The following is a 21781-nucleotide window of genomic DNA, read 5'->3' as shown; positions in this document are numbered from 1 at the left end:
CACAGTGATAGACTAAAACCAACTAAAGCCATCATGATTCTTCGAGAATTACATAGAACTAATTCAGGTGTATCTTCTGATTTATGATTAAGATATACGTACATCAAGAAAGACTTCCTCATTTTAATTGAATTCTCAAGTATGTATTCAAAATAAACTCCAAGACAAGATCACTGTAAACTGCTGAAGACCCAAGGAGGATGCTTACTTTGCTCCCCCAGCTCGTTTTCAGCTACAGGTACTGTGTGCAGTCAGAGAGCTCCCACACCTCCCGAGCTGCAGGATCTGGTAAACCTCAGACAGGCTCATTGCGGCCCCTCTCGCGCTGTGTCTCTGACTCTAAAAGGACATTTCACCATTTGCACCGGCATCCTGTGCAGTCGATTATGCTGTGGAATTCCTTCCCGTCAGGCATGAAGAAAATAATTCAGCGCATTATGCTCGAGCATACCAGCATCTGGGTGGGCACTCCAATTTATTAAAAGAATAACTATATGTGAGCATCAGAAAAGATTTTAACTACAGCTCCATGAAAGATCCTGCGCAGAGATCTCTTGAGGAGCTGCGGACAATACTCCCAAAAGGAAACCCGAGCCCATCCTCGGAATTACAACATCATCCACTACAGCAAGGAAGCATAAAACAGCTCATTAGCAGCCCTATCAAGTAGCGGACCTAAAGCCAGCTCCAAAGTTGCCCACACCTGTCTGCCTATAGCGCCTGCCAAAAAGCCAAATTCCACCGAGGGAAGAATCCTCGCCCCACTTATACATCTGGATGCTGCGACACTCGATATGCTCCGGGGGACCCGCAGGTATGACGGCAGCGGGGCTCACAGCAAGGGAGACGAGAGGAGCAGAAGGGCTCTCGTGCTGTAAGAACCCCCTCCCACAGGAACACGTTTCACACCACTCTTTTGAATGTGAAAACCCAAATGCCATTAGAAGTATCTGTCACTTTGGAGAAGCATTAGGAGTAGTCCAGCAAAAATTATTCCATGTCCTGGAACAACTATTTCTGGTACGTCTTGTTCATGTATAACCTGAAAGCACAAGAGCCCTGCCATTATCTTAGGAACTTATTTACTGTTGGCGTCCCGAGTTGTTCTTTTGATAGACTAGGAGCGAAATATTTTAATAATGTAATAGTTACTCTATAGTTTCCCCCTAAACCCTAATGCCACAGCTAAAAGCCTTAACAATGATAAAGCTGAACAGACCTCCTAACACTGAGCCAGAAAATCCGCCTTTTCACACACCATCATTCACCACGATCTGAATACTTCATTAGTCTCCCAGGATCTGTTTTGTAGAAGTAGTGGGATTTTCATTAACATGCTTTATATATGCTTTTATAACATGCTTTTTTCCAGACTACAAATAGCACAACCACATCACACAACACTACAAACGATGGGCATGGCTTCAGCTAGAAAACGGACATTTTATCCCTGTGGAAATGTTCTCTAACCACAGTGAACTGCTAGAGCCATGATAATACAAGATCACTGAAGGGGTAAGAGGAGAGAAATGCAATTTTCTTTTTCTACAGAATTTAAAAAGTTACCTCTCTGTAACAGAGTCTTGGAAAAGTGAGAAAGAAATCCTCTTTAACACTAGGGATGTATTTGTGTTCCTTCCTGCTATAGTTAGCATTATTGCTATCAGAATTTACTGCAGCTTTACAGGAACTCATCTAGCAAAAGGAAGGAAAAAGCCAGGAAGCTGAGCACAGAGTACAACAGGTGTAAGGGGAAGGTGTAAGGGGAAGGTATAAGGAGGAAGGCAGCTGACTCGGGAGTAGGGCAGGAATTCAGCAGTCCGAAGGGCTGGTTCCTGATCCATGTGAAAAAAACTGCGGCCTCAGCTGGAGATAAAAGTGCTCAGAAGCCTGGTCAGTTATGTACTAAGTAGAGATTTGTGTTGCAGTAACAGGTCGCATATCATGGCAAAAAGTGCATGAGATAAGTTCAAAAGGCTCCTTGTTACACGTAGGAGGGCAGTAGCTGATAGGAACCTACTTTCAAGGCTTCACCTCCCTACTACAGCATTGAAACACCTCGCTTTTCCCCTACTGTGTTTTACCATTTATCTTAAACAGAAATTTTAAGGTATCCCTACTTCTGGGGAAAAGGCTATAAAAAAATCTGGTAAAAGGTAACATCCACAGCAGGCTTTTTAAGATAGTTACCTACCTTATGAAGATAATAATAATCAGATCCATTGCCAACAGCCGCAGGTTCTTCTAGCACGTGAAGGACCGTACCCTTACACAAACCCAGAGCATCAGCAGCTCCAACTCAGTGCTGGAGGATGCAGGGCTGCACCCAGCCTCTGGACATGCAGACTGCTCCATCTAACGCACCAGCTCCTGCCCTGCGCTATCACCCGTCCATCACAGAAGCAGAACTTGAAAACCCCGCAGGCTGTTGGGATAACAACTTAAGTCCTAACCAATACCCCCCTCCAAAACAATATATACTTTTTTTTTTTCTCATGTGTTATGCATAACCAGTGCCCAGCTGCACAGTAGATGGCAGTAAATCTTCACTTGTCACTGTTACAGACCCTCCGGCTTCACTCCAGAATTGAAAGAATTTGTGAATACATTTATGGCATTCTCCAGCATGCTGTAGGAGTAAACTCAGCTCAGCTACACTCGTCTTTAGCTTTCTCATCAACCTTTTCCATAGGTATATGCACACGTATGACATTATTATTTCACACATGGCTCATTCTCAAAGCTCTTTTATTATGAAAAAGCAGTGGGATGTACATGCAGCTTCGCACTATCAGATGAAGACTGGCTTATTTCAGTGTAATATAATCCAAAAATGTATGAAACTTAAAACAGAGAATTCTTAATCACAGCTGTAAATGTGTTGACACATAGAGGGTGAGGAAGGGAAAAACATACTTGGCGTTGCTGACAGTGTGTCAAAGAGTATTACCAGAAAGGGAAGCAAGCTACAGCACATGATTTGGACAACACCTTGGGACACAGGATTTGATCTCAATTTAGATTTTCTTCCACAGAAAAACATCCTCCTGCTGCTGAGCCCTTGAAAAGCTCTGAATCTCCCTTCTTGAGCTCTTAAATGCTCATCATTTAAGCATTAAGAAAGCTTTAAAATGCTCCACATCCCAGTTCTTGTAAGGTACATTGCTAAATCATGTTTCATCTATGGATATCAGCTCCCAGCAATTTAGAGGCCACGTGAAGCCATAACAATTGAGATAAGAAAATTATTTTCATAAAGGGTTTGATCCAGAACACTGACTGGAAGAAGTGTCTCCAGTTCCCTGACTGGTCTTTGGATCAGGTCCAAGGTGAGCAAAGGTTTGCCAGAGTAGCATTTTGATCACATTTAACAACGCTTAAGTGGCCATAATTTCAGTGAAATTGTACCATTCACAGCAGCGAGGAAGTCAGTCCCGTAAGTGCCTTCTCTTCACTATGAAGCACACGAATGAAGCTCATCTCTAAACACACTGTTATGCCTTGTGGTGTTCCAGAGGCTCATAAAAAGAAATGAGGAAGCACAAAACAATCTCTTTTTATATAATACTAATTAAATTAGATTAATATTGTACTAACTTGTAACAGCACAGAGAAATCTGTTTCATATCACATCTTTCTTCCAGACAGCATTCCAAAATAATTTTGCTGCCAGCTCTCACACTCCAAAAAATGACTTAAAAACCACCTTGCGACCATCTGTACAAGTCTCATAACTTCCATCCAGCACTTGAGCACCAGCCCTCTGGGAATTTCGTGCTAGCATTCACGATCAGTATTTTGGCATCCGCACAGTGCAGCGTGGAAGTGTGAAATCTTCAGGACTCAAAGCCTGACCAGAAATGTCTTCTGACCATGCTTCATTTATATAAAAGTCAAACTGCTACTGCAGTTCTGTTTCTCATGAGCAGCAGTTGAATTGCTTGCAAGGAGCAATTTGCCTGCAATCGCCTCTGCATTGCTCCAGGGTGCTGGATGGTTCAGGACAGTGATTTGTGCCATGACTACTAAACAGTGCTGCCCTTGTGCCCCCTCTGTTAAGCGTGGGACTTGCATTGCAGTGAGGGAAAATGCTTACGAACAATACATCTTCTCTTCAGCTGAACAATGTCATAGACTCGTTTGTTGTCGTTTTGGTTTTTGTTTTTGCCTTTTTTTTTCCTTGTAATTCTGAAGTATTCTGTACATGTATTTGACCTTTTCTACTTTTCAAAAGGCCCAACAGGAACTTATAGCAACAATTAACTGCAGAAATAAAAAGGAAAGAAAAAGGTATCTCTTAACAGCAAAATGGTAGCTGCCATGCAGATGGGCTGAATGCAGTGTAATATCTGGTCAAGCGTGATTTGCTTGAACCCAGAAAAAAAAAGTTAGGAAAGAATTATTAAGAAACAGAGAAAAGCCATACATTTTGACAACCCACCTGATGTCAGCCAGGGCAACTGCAGAAGGTCCTATAACAAGAAGTCTATCTTTGGAGCGGTGAAAGAGCTGAGCCCACTTAAAGTTGATATCAAGAGTATGCGTACAGATAAAGCGAACACTAGAAATGTTCTACCCAGAATAAAAGTTTTAAATACTGCTTGTTATTTTAAGAGATTTTCTTTTCCTTATTATTTTTCATTGTTCACAAAAGTGCAACTGAAATTAGGACAAGTACTTCTAAGAAGCTGCAGAGGTAGAGCAGAAATGGCAAAAAGGCAGCCACAATGAAATATACACATGTACATAGGTGTACCTAAATATAAACCACAGATACAACACACAGATTAAGAGACACATAGGCAAGCTACATTAAGATGACTGTATTCTCAAAACGATGCTTATGTGTAGAACATGTGGTGTAGTTGCGGACAACATAGCACTGGCTACCTACGATAGCTTGACCCATTTTGAGGGACAAGACTTTGTAAAACCGTGATGTTCTCTGAAGGTCAGGGCATTTGCACCTTCACTGTCTACACCTGCTCAATTTATGACCTAAGTCACCCATTGCCACCCTGTTAGAACCTATACCACCTTCTCATCCTTTAGAAGCTCATAGCATTGTCACGAGGAAGAAGAGGAGCTTGCTTGAAGCCTACAAGTTATGTCCTTATTAAGAAGGGGGGCGTGCCAAAGATTTTAAAGTTTTCAAGAAGCCGAACAAGAACATCGAGGTGGTACCTATGAAAGGTCTCGGAGGTCTGAATTCCACCTTACCTGTTTGGCTAACCAATAGCAAACACTTCACCTCTCATTCCCTGCGCCAAGCCCACCGGTTTCCCGCTGCTTCACATCTACATCCTTGCCAAAAGCTCAAACTCCTCCATATCACCGGGACAATTTCAGCCCAAGGCTCCTGCTCAGCCCAACGTAACTTGCTTTACTTGAAGTAAAGAGAAACCTTGCTGATTGCGATCTGATATTTAACAGCTTATGAACACACATTCCCCTTCACAAAAATTGAAATTAAAACCCAGACTCACATATTTAAGATTTTATTGCTGAATTTTTATAACCCCTCCCCCCAAGATATTCCAATATCTTCCAAGCAGCATTACCAACCACAATTAGAGCTAAAAACTTGCCAAAGAAAAAACTGTGATACGCTTTAACAGAAGACCCTGTGGTTATTTGCTTACCCACTAATTCTCCCAGGGCAATGAAACGTGTTTTAATGTTCAGTGGGCTAATCATGGGTTTAAGCCAGTGGTATAACTCAAATAACCACTTCTGTTGCTTCCAGTATAAGCAGCACTGAAATTCTGTGGTGGATTCAGGCTTTGTCCCAAGTCAATGAAGTCCTGTGGTACGGTATTATATTTATACACTTACTCCTGAACAACATTTGCTCCACTCTTATTGTAGGATAAAGTGTTCAGGAAAAGAAAGCAAGAATCCTAGCGGTGACATGTACGCACACTCAGTATAGAGGAGCTAATCTTCCAGCATGAACAAAATGAGCTAGATAAGCATCTCTTCACACTCCATTAAGTTATAAGCCTCCTCAATATCAAAGTCAACATATGACAGCTGAGTCGTATACAGTATTTATGTGATGTCCACTTGTTCAATACAAGTGCCCTTACAGAACCCAAAGATCTTCACCCAGAGAGGAAATTATAGACAAGTCTCCGATACTGAGGCAGTGAACACACATGATCCAGACAAACTCACAGACTTGTGACCTTTCTAATTACACCCCATTGGGAGCAGCTCACTGGTCTGTGGACGATTCTATTTTTGGCAACAACAAATCACTGCAAGTTAGCTTCTGTCTGAGAGTCTGGAAGCCGGCATACCTGAACTGTCAAATATCTCCGCATTCCTCACCCAACGCTTGCTTTGCTTTAGCAAGACAGAGAAATCCGTGCCATCCCCAACCTGTCCAGGCTTTAATTCTGGCACAGGTATTGGCAACACAACAGGACGCTACGGCGTGGCATGAAGAGGCACTCTGCAGTTCTGGCTGCTGGTCATTAGGCTGTTCCAATGACTTTAAAAGGAAGAGAAACGGGATTTCATAGAAAATCTTTGCTCACGAACTGGAAATCAAAATAGGGGATGAAGGAAAGCAGTTAGGGATAATGAGAGATTTACACCACTTTTTGCTGTTTCTCCCATTCTCACCTTTTCACTGCCTCCCCGACAGAGAAATGCAATTTAGGTTTCCTGTCTCTCCCTGGAAAATACTTATTCAGGCTTTTTCTTCTCCTTGCAAGTTTTGGTTCAGCCCTGACCCTCTACCTCATTGCCTTTTCCTCCTCTCCTCTCCTGGTTCTACACAAAAATCACGGTTTTGTGAAGTTCAAGGCTGGGAAGAGCCACCAGGTCGCCCTGCATTACCCTGTGTGCCACGGCATGGGGTGCTTCCCCCAGCTACCCCAGTAATGTGTGCTCGCCTAAAAGCAAGACTGCCTGAGCAACGCTGCAGTCTTGATCTAACTTAGTCAAGAGGCAGAGAATTAATTGAGTTGTCTCCTTTTGGTTTGTTTCAGTGGCTAATTTCCTTTACTGATAATGTGGAATTGTATTTGGACCCTGATTTATATATCCATTTCCGAACTTACTATTACAGATTTGGCATTAGAATGTTTCGTGTCAACAAGGACCCAACTTGCTACACAAATGGAAGTTGCAGTCCTATTGTTATGTAACATGGCAGTATTCTTTATGGCACTAGTGAACAGCAACTTTACTCCAAACTTTGTGAAAATTCTGAATAAGACTGTTTCCAAATCTCTGATATCCCACCAAAAACACCCCTTTTGAAGGAAATTCCCTACAGCTTTCAGACTTTTTTTAACGCAGCAATTTAAATATCACTCTAACAATGGTTTTGTTTTTGTTTTTTCCCTAAAAATCAAAAGACTGGGAGTTATGAAGCAAAATACCTTGCAAAAATTAAATCTTACAATCTATCTACTGACCTTTATCAAACAAAACTAAAAATCTCAAAGAAAAAAAACATTCAGCAAACTCCTTTTAACAGAAGTTTATGCTGACTGAAATAATTATATTTCTACCTTTGAAGCTTGCTTGCTTGTTTTAGTCTTTATCGATGGAATTCATCTTAAAAATTCTTGTTATTTTGTCCCATGTTGGCATTGAACAAACTGCACTACAGCTACATGGACCATCCCAGTCACCGTTTTTCAGGGGTTAGCACTTCTTCAATGGTCTGGATTTATTCCCACTTTCCATGATTTTTGAAACTAACAGGAGAACAATCACCTTAGGGTACTTTTGGATCCAACTCTCAGGATTCCCCAGTGCAGCTAACCAGACTGGTTAATTCTCAGTGCAGTTCTACTAAAATAAACATTATCGTATCCTCATTAAATAATGACTTCAGCTTCACATGATACAACTAGGTTATCCTGCTACTTTCCAAATAGAAAAATGAAGTATTTATTAGAAAGTGAAGTATTTAATAACTAGTTGTAGTTTTACATCAATTCTAGCCACTTTAGTCTTTAACTGGTACTGGGTCTCCCTCTTCACTAGCATCATTCTTCTCCATTTAAATTCTACCATCAACCTCAGTTTTAATTCTTTCATTTTTACCTTCACTACCAGAATGCCTTGTTGATTTTTCAGTTATTGAGGGGAATGAATGCAGTGATACTTTGCAAGTGCTTCTAAACAAAAACAAAATCCCAGTTTAATTTACACATTTCTCTTTTTTTCTTCTCAATCAACTTTGATCTAAAATCTTCCCCAGAGTGACAAAGTTTCACCCTTCTGAAACACCAGATCAGCAAGTTGCCCATAAAAACCAGCATATGGCTCTTTGGAGCGAAGTAGGTCACGCTCACCGGTCCCTAGGCAACCACCAAATCTCATTCCCTTGATCAATTCATCTGTATCCCTGCTCATGACGTCTGAAATAGATTCAGCTGGTGTTGCGTGCACTGGTTTTTGTATTAAAAGATTGTCCATTTTTAGCAATGCTAAGTGTGCTCCAATTGGCTGCATCAGATCTCTGGTATATTGAATGGCCTATTTTTAAATATTCCATATCTGTTTTTATTTTCCTCCCACATACTGCCGCACAATGGGCTAGTTCCCACCAGTCTCTGGTTTTATTCAGTGATCTGTAATGGATTATTTTCCAGAACTTGATTATCAGATTAATCCTCATGCAGTCAAAACTCAGTGGCTATGAGTTACTCATTCATTCCTTAATGCTGTAACACATAGCATCATTTCTTCATTTTTTGTGCTCACCCTTTCTAAAACTATGGATGGCCATGGGAGCGGAGAGGGAAGTTACAGAACGCGCCCTGTAGCAAACTCCTTACACCACACACACAAACAAGCAGTGTGTTTGGAAGTCTGAGGAATGAATGGGCACTGTACTGAAAGGCGAGGACAGAGCCCTAGCTTAGGCAGATGTAAACTGGCCACCTTCAGGCCTGGGCAAGCTTCCCTTAGGAGCTGCATCTACTGCTCAAAGCCACCATTCAATCTAGATAACTGGGTGCAGCAGTGGTTCAACTACTGAAGTATCCCATGAGTTTTACGACCCCGGTGACACAGACAATTTCCCCGAGGTTTCAGCAACGCACAGCCTTTCTTAAAATTGCCAAGAATATCGTCTCTCTCCTGCTCGTCTTCCACAGGCCCCTCAGTGCTATGTGAGCAATTTCTCTTCCAAGTATTTTGTAATAAGGGATAAATTTGTTCACAGCAAGCTGAGCTCAGCTCGTACATTCAACTTAGCAATGGGGCATAATCTTATAAATTAAATGCAGATTCAGTGCCTTCCTCCTATTTACTTCTTGTAGTGTCCAAACAGGCTTCATCTTCCAGTTTGTGAGGTACAGGCTGCCACATGGAGAGAGCTCTTCATCTCCCTGGATCGTGGCCCAGAGTTGTAGCTGGAAAAATCCCTGCAGTCTAAGGCAACCTTAAGGATCTTTCCCCTACACACCTACCTGCAGGGCATGGCTTTCTTGCGCGCATCTGCAAAGCCAGAGCCATGACCACATTTACACCCTCCCAGGGACTTGTTTCTGCTGCACTATCACAGAACGAATTTTGTTGGCTTATAAGGAAGCAGTTTATCAGCTGCCTCCTGTTTTTCTTCCTTTCTCCTGACAACTGTCTTTTGGAAGGAGATCAAAACTAAGAACAACAGCAGGATTTTATTCTTAGCTACTTCTGCAGACAACATATGTGGATAGGAGTAGAAAGGTAAGAAGGCCCAGCCTGCGAACCTAAAGTTAGGTGATGATCGGGAGGCTAGAGCAGGCTACCAGAACTAAGGGATGGCTGTTGACTGTACCCGTATGTACCCGTTTGCCTGAAAAGCAGGCAAATATAAAGAAATTAAACATGCATTTTCCTACTGACATAGTCCATACTTTGATTTAAAACTGGTGGAAAGAAAAAATTGAACAAAATACATGGAATGTAAAGGAAAATGAGAAAAATATATCTTTTTAAAATGCTCTTGCAGATGAGGGATGGGTATGAATCAACATTTTCCTGTTCATGGCTGGAACACAGTGTCACTTATGGGCACCTATATTAAAAGAAACAGAGGAATAAGGGAAACTTTATTCCTATTGATTAAAATCAAAGCACTCCGAGAAGTATTTTTTCAATATTGCAATACTGTGCACAATACTGCTGTCATAACCTTTTTGTGTGGTTCACGTTCGCAGAGCACATGTCCTGCAATACCTTAAAACAATTTAAAAATTATAGGAGCATGTATCACGCTGAGCAGAAATACGATTTGATTTTGGAGAAAACAGCACCAGGCTATCCTGGTGATCTTCAGGATGAGCAGGAACACTTGCCTGGGATGAAGGGAAACTTAGGGCATTTCCAATACCTCAGGAGAGAACTGTGATCCACCAAGCACAACCACTGACAAATCCCTGCAGCCAGTCCATCTCATGGGACGAGGTGACTGTCATCCCGGACAAGCAACATTGAGTGACAACAGATTTTTCATGCACATACTCAGCCATGCAGTCAACAAGAGGTGAACTAAATATCTGCTTGCTTTTCACTGTGGAAGCAGGCTGAAGCTGTTTAAGAAAGACAGAAACAAAAGAGAAATGTATCCAGACTTCACACCTCGATGCGATTGCCACACCAATTGCAGCTTATCTTAATAACAGCATCTTTGCACTAGCCCTCCTGAGCAACAAAGCCAAGAAACCTAACAATAACAGGCATTTAGGGAAAGCTGTTTTCATTCCCTCGTATCCCACTGGTTCCAGGGACCAGGGGTTTGGGGCCTTGACTTTGCTGTGCGACTGGTGTTCACATAGCTGCAGCCTTAAAACCTGCTGGGCATGACCGCCTGCAGACACAGCAGATTTCCATCTGTCTTCATCATCAAGCTGTGGCTGTCAATCCCACCAGCTTCACGGGAAACCCTGGTGTTACCAATCAGCTTAGCCTACCGTGCACACGCCACGCAGCTATAAACCATAAAATTATTGTTTTTACAAGGGCACCGGATTTCAAATTGCCCTGCCCCCGATTCAAGGAAAGCGAGGCCATTGGACAAAAAGAAATAAATATGCAGATGGATAAAATGACGTGCATCGGCGTCTTGGGATGAATCTGAACGCTGAACCTACGACATTTATACGAGCAGAAAAGAGAAAAGGCATTTTATACCTCTTGCAGCCTGATGCATGCGAGAACTGTCCTTGGAGGAGCAGTTGGTGACATGATCCCTACCGCCAGCAGTGGCAGCAGCATCGTCTGTGGGTACAGAGACACAACAGGTGGGAGAGGCAGACGAGACAAGTTTTCTTTTAGGTGTATGAAGTTTGTATTTCATTCATGCTATTTGTGAAATGGAATAACATCAGCAAGTAGTCATGAGGCCACAAGTTAGGAAATTACATCATATATTTGGCAATAACTGCAGGATATAAATAACCTGGAACATCAAACCTTTCACAGAAACAGATGCAAAAAGGGATTCGCTTGCCCCTGGGCAATTCACAGTGTGTAACATTTACACGTGGATGGGCAAGCTGTTTTTAGCTTCCCAGGAGTCAAGAAAGACTTAGCAGAACTGCATTGCACATTCCCACAAGAAGGGCAGCAGGTGATTGTTTCAGGCTGCAGAGCATAGCAGATAATTTGGAACAGTCAAAAAGCATAAATCCAAGCAAGAATGTAAGGAACCTATTTCTTTCTCTCTATTCTCCTGCTCGAAGTAGTTATAGGAACATAAATTATTCTGAGCACTATAATCGAGTATAAGTAACCCCTATCAAATATTCTCTATAGTCAATCGTACAACAGAAACGATAAAAATACACAACATAAACATATTAGTTCAACACCTGGAGCCTGATCCTGCAGAGGTAAAAGCACACAAATAATTTTATTCATGCAACCTGTCTTAAAGGCCCTTGCTAGAATAGCTGTACATACATGCTTTCAGAACAGGGCATAGTAAAGCGTATGGAATCCATATTAAATTACATTAACTCTATACAAACTAACATTTATTGTCTCTTCTGCTTTTATGACATAATGACATAACTCTGTGGATAAACGCAAGCACGGATTACTGAAATCCACAGGGCATTGCACCACATACTTGTCAACAGCGACTGGCATCCCGTAGTGTTCGTTAAAAGGGACAGCATGGATACATTTTTCCTGGGCTCTGGAACGATCTCAGCGTAAAGCTGCAGCTACATAACCTTCACAATAAGGCACCCGGAGGAGACAAGGGCCAGACGCTGTGGTGAACTTTAATGCATAATAAAGAATGCAAAAGAAGAAAAAAAATGCAGTTTAGGAATACTCTCAACTCTTCCCCATGCTGAATTTTAGAAACCTTTCTTCTTTTCCACTCCCAGCATGGGATGAGTAACAGCCTTGGCGTGCTGAATAAAGATGCGAGATCATCCCACTCCTTTGCAAACCTCCCTACTTGCCTGTGGAGAGTACCTTCCAGGCAAGCAAGGCGGCCAATTCCAGACCAAAAAACTTCATACTGCCTTAGTGCCAAGTAGCCAAGGCAAAAACGTCAAAAATGTTTTGGTAAGTCTACAGAAATGCACACAGAACTAATTTCTTGCTGTCCTGCTCCTATCTGTCTTGCAATATCACGAGAGGTTGAGTAATCACTTCAGCCTGCACTTCCCTCATTAAAGATACATGCTGTTGGTCTTCCTCCCCCTAAATTAACCTTCGGTGCTTCAGTCATCTGCAAAGTCCTTTCTTTATTCAAGAACTCCAAGGTGCTTTAGTTATTTTGCTTAAATACATTTTACAGTTTTGGATTGTCAAGTATTGAGTGTACTTTTTACGGGTGAGCCAAGAAAAGGACGGCAAAGAAATCAAGTGCATCCACCATAAGCAGAGCCATGACACTGGTATTTTCTTTAAAAAAATAAATAAATCAGGTGAGCACCCTTGCTTACCCAGCGGGAGGTTTACCCACACGTTTCAGTAAGCCCTCTGTAAGGTGAAGTAAAGGTGCTCCATTACAGATGTAAAATTATCTAGGCATTAATTGAAACAAATACACCAGGCAGGTAACTGCAGCTTCTGGAAACATCCCTGAAAACAAGAACCACTTGCCTATCCCAGGGCTGGTTGCATTTCTTCAGCCTTCAGCTACAATTAATAACCATGTGCAGAAGCTCTAAGATTTCGAAGAGTTAATTGAAATCATGATCACACAAAAACAATTATCCTGCAGCATAAAAATAATTTACTGAGAAACAATTTAAACTAGATGACAGTCTCATGGATTGAGATTTTACAGATGCTATAGGGAAGCAAATTGCTTCCTTGCTTCCAGCACAGCCATTATTTTAAGATAGAAATATAAACAAATCTTTATAGCGTTACCCATCAGCCTTCACACACGGCTGCTGCAATCACTCCTCCCCTAGACTTCTTTTTATTTTCCATAATTATTTTACTTATTTTGATCTTCCCCTCTTACTCATTCTCTGCTTGTGGTACAGACAGTAAAACACAAATGTTATTTAAGTACAGAAATCCTTAAAGGAGATTTCACTGGGGTTAGTGGCTATTTTTAGCCAAGCCAGCACAGAGATGCACTGAAGTGTTTACTAGCTTGAACATAGGTCATAAAGCCTGCATTTGTCATTACCAAAGACCACCTGCAGTTTAGATAATTTATTATCAGTGACAACTGTTTATCACTGTTCAACAGACAAATAAATTTAACCCTTCTCTGTCAGTCATATAGCCTCTGAGAGAACAGCCCGGCAGAACTTTGTGGTGCCTCTCCAGTATGTCTTTTAATCCCTATGCCTACAGAAACACGCAGCGGCGTCGCTGGCTGCAGATTTACAAGCTCTCCACGCAGCTCAAACCTTCAAGGGAAGCACCGACTGCACACGTACAGCCAACCCTCCCAGAAAACCTCCCAGAGACACTCGGAATTACCCAGAAAACAAACCAAGCCCATCTGCAGAAGACGGATGGAAGGAAGTCAAGAAGCCAGGCCTGAGGACCGAGCACGTTACTGAATATCCACTGCTTCACGTTTCGGCAATTCAGTATTATTTCCTCTCGTATTAACCCTGCAGATTATTTTAAATCCCCGAGGAATGTTCAAATATGAAGCGCAAAGCCATTTATTTTGCACACTGTTTTCAAATATCTCCTGCTGCCTTTATAACCCGTCATGTTTGTACCAGTTTGCTGTTGTCCATCACCGTCTCCCTGTGCCCCTACTGCAAACCCTTGAACTTCCAAAAGACATCTCCTGGCCCACCTCTCCCTTCCTGACTGCTTTCAGCAGACTGAGGGAGGTTGTAAAAGGTAACAAGGTCTTAATTCAAGAGGTTTGGTCAAATGCGAGAGTTTGGTCATAGGTAGCGATTTACAGGATCAGGGCTCGCCTTCTCTACAGCTGGTCTTTGCTGCTGTATTAGAGCAGCCCAGAAGAGCTGCGTTGTGGTTCACTCTAGTAACAAGCACAAAAGATGGAGAAAGGAATTGTGTGTTTTGTCAAATCAAGGTCATTTTCTCACCTCTGAGTCCTTGATTCCTTTTCAATAAAAACATTGGGCACAAAACCACTGGGCACGGCAGTGCCAGCAGTTTCCCCAGTGTTTCCTGCCAGAGCACTACGCTCTGGTCTGCACTCTCCAACTTCAGCCTTCTGGTCCTCCACCACCAAGCAGCAAATCTGGCGAGCCCTGCCTGCAGATAGGGCTATGGGCACTGCTCAGTTGAGTCTCCATCAAAAAGCTGGGCAGCCCAGGACCCGTCTCACACTTGCTGGGACAGGACCCTGAAGCACTGACCGCAGCCAGGGCTCAGCTCCTGGCTCTGTGGCTGGAAGCTGGAAGCCCTGGGACCCTGGCACGTGCTGCCAAAGCTGTTGGGAGCTGCAGCTTCTCTGCAGAGAGCTCCTCCACCCGCAACCCCCTGAGCCAAGGGGTCAAAGCAACTCGAAGATCTCAGCAGCACAACAATAACAGACGCAGAGGTTTTCAAGCAGGAGGCTCCCCCCTTGGATGATTTGCAAGGAAAGAATGACCAGTCAGGAATTTTATATCGTAAATGCTTGTGAGCAAAATGCCTCTCAGTTCAGATCACAAAATAGAGGCTGCAATTTGTCATAAATGGACGCTGCTTAAAAAAGCAAGCTGACACGTTCTGCACTGGCTCTATCTTCTAAATGATTTCAGGTTCTGTGCCAAATCCAGCACATTACATTAATCTTGTCCTGGAACAGAACATGGGAGAAATTATTTATAACATATATTCACATACACACACCCCACTCTAAATGATCTAAAGTTTGCACATATTAGTAGCTGGGACAATAAATACATTAACAGCTTATTGTCTCCCTTCTCTACGAAGACTATTGTTCTCTACTCATTAGCAAGCACTTTGTATTGTGCAACAACATAATTATGCATCATTCTTACATTATTTTGTGCTATGGGGATCTTGTGCTACATCCTGAATTTGTTAAAAATCTTTACAGGGAATTAAATTTCAGGGTGTCACATTCAATTGCTTATTGGTACTGTTAAATATCTTTAAAATCCACATTCCAGTCAACTTGGCTTGAATAGAAGAGGACTTTGAGATGGAAAAAAAAAAAATAAAAAAAAAATATTTCATTTGTTAATAATTCTACAATTAACTTATGCTACTGAGCCACATGAAACACAAACTTCAGTCTGTTTGCAAATGTGACTGAGCAAAATATATGTAATTGAACTTAAGGATGTCATATTTACTGCTGAAATATGCTGAAACACTTCAACTGATTTCCACAGTATTAGATAAAAGCAAAAGCACTTTGCATTCCAGCACACTCGAACAACTTGCTGAAGAGCAGTGCCATGATCTCCAGAAAGCTTCAACACTAAGCAGGGTACAGAAGAGGTGAACAAAGACAAGATGTCAGGATGCCTTGAGGTATGCCTTCACAAAATAAACAGAGGTAACTCATAAGAGAGATTAAATGCTAACAGGCTTTCAAAGACCAGATACTTTAAAAGAAAAGATAAGGCACTACAAGTTAATTTTGTTAGAATTTACTAGTCAGCACAATTTTATTTAATCAGCATAATGAATTTCATTCATTGCAATAAACGTTCACTTACTGATGAACAGAACTTGTGTCATATCTACCAACAATGGTCAGCTCTTCACAGGAAGGCTAAAGGCTTCACAGCTGTCTGATAAATATTCTAAAAGACACCAGTCCCGATACCGAGGAACTGGGACTGGCTGGTTATAAATGGCATTCAACTGGCTAGTGTACATCTCCTTGGACTAGCCAGCTCTCACGATGTCTGCAAGGCTAGAAGCCTTTTTGGCAGTATGATCTGGGCACACGTCGGGTGATCTATAGCCCTGCACATCGGATTCCCACCTCTGTTGTCCCACCAACTTTTTTTTTTCCAAGCTGTCAGCCTTGCTCTGCTAAAGATGAATGGGCGCTGCACTATGCAGGTGAGCATCCAGAGCTCTGCTGCTTTGGGGTGTGCTCAGAACAACAGTGCAATTCCTACATGCTCATATTAAAAAAAAAAAAAAAAAATCTGCAGAAATTAAGAAAAGCTTCTATGGTAGGAGGATGTTATATTTTGAGAGGTATGACAAGGAAATATCCCCAAACATAGAAGGCTAATCCTCTCATGTAGTGAGACCTCAGATTTCAGGACAGTTCAAGAAAAGGTACTGACTGTAGAGTCTTTAGAAAACTGAACAACAGAATGGAGCTCTTCAGCCCAAGGGCAGCAGAGTTAGTGCTCTGGTATAATATAAAGGGACTAAGTAATGGGCTTACAATATATTTTCTGAAGATCAGTGTATTTCCTTCTTAAAGGGATCATGTCATGAGCCAGTCTCATTTCTTCTAGTCATCAATATCTTCTTGCACTGCCATTTATATATTCCTAATATTCTGATTCCTAGGGAAGACATCACATTGGGTTTTGGTGCACCCTTTTTAGCTTGCTGTATAACTTACTGGCTAGCGTATGCCCCAGGGAATGAAAGACAGAATTTATCTGACGTTCCTACATTACTGCCCTGGAGCAGGCACTCCAGCACAGAAGATTTTCAGATTATCAAGAGGGGGTAAGAGGAATGTCGCAGCCTCTGCTAGTCTATGTAGGGTCATTTATCAAAAAGACAGCTGGTATAAGATTGCTACGCTCCCTTCCTCTGACGCAACAAAAGGTATTTAAAAATGTTTTTAAGTGGTTATGTTGAAGCTTATTTTCCAAAATTCAACAGAAGTTAAGTATTTAATTCCCCAACCTGAGGAAGGTGTTCTCTTTAGGCTGAAATAGCTTCATAAGCATGGTATTCTCTCGCCCCTCAGTCTCCACGTATGCCAGGACACGTTTCTGTGAGGTATAATGTATGCTGCTCGTGGAGCACTGACAGAAGACCAGAATCAAGGTTTATTGCCAAACCCAAATATTGGGCTGCTTCTTGAGAGAAACTGGAGTCTGTTTCATTGAAGTCAAGGAGACTTCTCCCCTATTCTGGCGGGGGGGACGTCTGGGATATCTCACTTTGACGAGCAGCAGAACAGTTAAACACTGCAGAAGAAAAGCAACCCGTTGGCTTGAGGACTAGAAGAGTTCCCAGTTTTGTAGCTCAGAATGCACGGGGGCAGACAGTTGCAAAAACATCGATGAAACTTTAGATTGTAGCCTTCTTGCTAACAAGAAATTGTGGGGTTCTTGCCTAAAAGTGAATGAACAGCTCCCGCAAGAAAAAAATAATATAATCTGCATTAGAAGACAAGCAGCAAGGGAAATCAGTCTGAAAGTTTAACTCCTAAGATACTTCTGTGGTTGGCACAGGTAAAACATCAGAAAAGACGCATGAAGGAGAATGGCTGGGGCGGCTATCCACATCCCCAGAGTTCAGCAATGTTGTAGGGCATGTTTAAACCAAGCCCCTCTGAGGACTGCAGGATCCACACGGCACGGGGCACACATGGTGCACAGCGCGGCGTTATCTGAGCAGCGGAGCTGAACAAGGAAAACATCTGCATTTCCTCCTGTTTACATAGCTACAATATCTCCTTCACGAAGGAATGAGGTGCCCCGTCCACATTAGAGCTAGCGCTGGCAGCGCGCAGTTTTCCTCAGGAAGGCATTTTTCTCCAAGAACAAAAGCTGCTTTGAGAGCTGAACTTGAAGCTATCCTGCTCACAATGCACTTCAGTGACGTTTTGTGGTTTTTAGGAAAAAAAAAAAAAAAAAGTTCTGCTACAGTTTTTCTGAGTGCCAGTTGTTCATTAAAGCAATATTTACACATTTTCCTTGGGTTTTCTGTGGTGGAGACCCCCCAGAATGTGGACAAAACTGACTGCGCGTAGATAAGTACAGCTCGACATGACAGCCCTGACAAAAATAACACTTAGCCAACAAGCGGGCACCCGCAGCACAAATACATGTTACACGTGGGTTTACCGGTTTCGTTGTGCATGACTTGGCCGTGTAACACATATTTCGCATCAGCTTCTGCCCTGACTTTGCTCACATCAAGCCCTTGTAAGAAGATCAACAAGCTCTTCGGAGGATATGAAATTACTGACAGAACAGAGCCTACACAAGCCATGATTTAATTCAGCCAAGTGTCCTTAGCTGGCCACCTTTTCCTAGAGTATTTCCAGCTTCCACAAACTTTCTGAAAAGCAAGAGACGGATATTTAAGGGTCAGCAACACTTTTGTTAGAGTTTCACGCCGTTTACTTTTATTTATCCTTTTTTTTTTTCCCTGTAAGGTTTCCATGTGACAGAACAGTTATTCTGGAACTGATACCACTGAAATCCATGACTTTGCATACATTACCCACTATGGTACAGCATAGAGATATTTCAGGCTAGCTTAAAATAAACTGGCTGGAGCACAAGAAATGGGTCCAGACGTAGCAACACGGAGCTCTGCCATGGCTTCGTCTATCCCGACAAGGACCAAAAGCAACTGGCACCGCGTGCAGATACTCTAGGCTTGGATCTGTGCCTATTTCTGAGCTCAGCTTCGTGTGCAGACTCTGTCATTCTTACCCCATCTTGGAGCAGGGATTTTATTCAATTTTAACAACATCTCTGCAGAAAAAGTTCAGGCTCCTGCTCCCCGTGTCCTCAGCGTACAGCCACTTGTCACCAGCCCTTGCAGCAACACCCACATGAACATCAAAAAGGGGAATTAGCTGCGCCACAGCAGCAGCTGTGGTATCATCCGCGGAGAACAGGAGGCTAAAGCCCTCCTCGTAACCCTATGGGTACAAGGAACAGCCCTATGGAGATGCTACACTGGAAGGGCAGGCATCCCGCATCGCTGCTGCACCAGGCATAGGTCACAGTATTTTTAAAAGGAATAAGGTTCTTGTGTAGCCCAAAGGTGATTTCCTACTGGGGAAGAAGGAGAAAGGGGAAAAATAATGCATGATTTTTCTCAACATCTTTCTGGCATATGAAATTTCCTTCTTAGGCTATCCGGTCCTTCTATGATATAAAAATTATAACAACTGGGAAAACAGCGAAATGATGACATAAGATTAAAAACACAAATTAGGCATCTGAGAAAGAAATATATTTTAAAATCATATTAATTGCTTTGAATTTTTAAAAGTGTTTTGCAACACCTTCAATATCTTCACCTTTTTAGCCACCATAAAAATATGCAAAATGTTCTGAAAATTGCAAAAATCAAAGAGGATCAGACATGAAATTCCTGATTATGTAGGAAGAAAGTGTCTGAAGAGTTAAAAAGCTGAATGTTTAGTTTACTTTCAAAGAGAAGCCTATACTCAATTGCTCATCAGGTTTAACTCTTCTCAGCTTCAGGGATCCATTTTTTTCTGGTTTTAAAGCACCCCCTAAGCATTGCCCCCACAACACCACCTAAACAAACGACACACTTGTACAAATAGGGCGTATTTTATGATCTGCAAGACCAGGATTTCCTGAAGTGTGTTCAAAAAAGAGACCATATGGGAGAGGATTTCTTTCCACATGCACGACCTAATTTAATTTTCAGTTGCTTCTGTATTTTAATAATTTGTATGCTTCAGTTCGATTTCTATTCCACTCCCTTCCCCACTCAAGAAAGGAATCTAGAAATATAAAGGATAAGTCCAGGAAAAACTCACGATTTATTACAGAGGCTTACTTAAAAGAAAAAACAGCCGCAATGGATTAATGTATTTCCTTTCCCACAGCTTTTTCGCTTAAACCATAACTGTGCGTATTTACTGCAACTTTTCCATCTGCCAGTGGCATTGTGCTGACACATCCAGGCTGCAAGGGCTGACAGCAGGGAGACAGGACACACCGTTCCTCTCAAGTCTGGTGAGGAGAGACACTTAAAGACATTGCTGACCATCAACAGTAACCCAAGTCGTTGTTATTCCAGCCATTTACGCCAACCATGAATCATGTTTTTAACAGAAAACGTTTATGAACAAAAAAAACAGAATGGCTTCTTGTCAAAAGCTTAACCCAAGGGCTATAAGCAGATATGCTCTCTTCTTAGAAGTCCTGCATAGCCTGTGTGGTGGAAGAAGAAACAGCTCAGGTAGACATTCGTTTTCTCTTTTATGAAAAACGGTACAACCAAGGAGAAGGGACTACCTTCTTTACAAGGTCAAATTGAGTCCACATCACTGCCAGAGTTTATCCTTTGAACCTGATCCTTTTGGCAGAGATTATATATAACACACACATTTGACAATATAGAAGTGTTACTGATAGGTAAGTTATGTGAACGACATGACACATTATATTCACCTTTAAGTTCATCCTTGGAGTCCAGAGAAATCAACCAGCCACTTTGTCACTCCAACGCCCCTAAAGCGACAAGTCCGCTGACTGCAGCCACGTTGCCCTAATTCTTCCGACAGCTTGGTGACCTCTTTACGGCCCTTTCTCTCTCCATCCCAGCACCAGCCTGAGCAAACGTAGCTCTTCCCCAAATCAAAAAAAAAAAAAAGTATATAAAAGCATGTAAGTTGCTTCCACCTAGTTAAGTTGCAGAAATTATAACGTTTCTCTCCTTTTTTTGGATTACAGGTCTACGTTATTTTTCTTAGATGCCACTCAACTAGTAATAAGCAAGACGACTGCAATTCAGCAACTGACTTTGGAAGCCCAGTGGTTTTCAGCAGGGTTTCATCCCTTATAGCTCTTTCATATTTCCGTTCTAGCACTTTCTACATGAATTACAGAGAACCCCCAAATGAGAATGCGACAGACCGAGATGTGCCAGATCAGAACAAAACACGACCATTTTAGCATCTTGAGGAAGCTACTGAAACCTTTGTCATCCTGAAAGACTGAAACAGAGAGGGCCTCAGTCTACTGGGAAGTACGGTGAGCCTGGCCCCTTGAATGCTACTGCTGCAGCAAACAGCAGCAACACAGCCAGGAATGGAAACGTAAATCCAAGCAGCTCCCATACGATGCAGAATGTTGACTCCTTCTAGAGGTTCAGGGAATTTGGTCTGCCTTTGTTGAGGCCAACAACCAGGCTTTGTGATACAGGTGCTTATTCACTAGGAACCCAGACCAGACCTATCAGTTTCCTCTGCAGGAGTCACCAAACACGCTCAAATTCAGACACCATCAACAGGGCTTTACCCTCAAAGCTGTGCCTAGAACACAAAAGGTCTTTCCCTACCCCCAACACCAAGAAGCATTCAAACAGGTGATTTTTCCTTAGAGTCGACTATTACCATTAATGATCCCCACATCAATGTTCTTCATGCCCATTTACAAAAGAAAATAAAAAAGCAAGCCTTCTTAACCCTCTG

At 42.2% G+C, this 21781-nt stretch overlaps 1 protein-coding gene across 16 annotated transcripts in view; it reads right to left on the bottom strand.

The window, feature by feature from the left end:
- The window catches only part of RBM20 (RNA binding motif protein 20), a 125225-nt gene that overhangs the window by 45798 nt on the left and 57646 nt on the right, over positions 1-21781 (bottom strand). The window contains exon 1 of one of the 16 annotated variants that reach the window (XM_083843178.1): positions 2195-10310. The exons of the other annotated variants lie outside the window; for them this stretch is intronic. Within the exon in view, the coding sequence (XP_083699304.1) occupies positions 2195-2223 (29 nt within the window). The 5' untranslated portion in view covers positions 2224-10310. Of the gene's footprint in view, positions 1-2194; positions 10311-21781 lie in introns of those variants that run through there. 16 annotated transcript variants of the gene reach the window in all.

The sequence above is a fragment of the Anser anser genome (genome assembly GCF_964211835.1).
Source record: "Anser anser genome assembly, chromosome: 7".
Taxonomy (NCBI): Eukaryota; Metazoa; Chordata; class Aves; order Anseriformes; family Anatidae; genus Anser; species Anser anser.
This window is presented reverse-complemented; position numbering and strand designations above follow the sequence as displayed.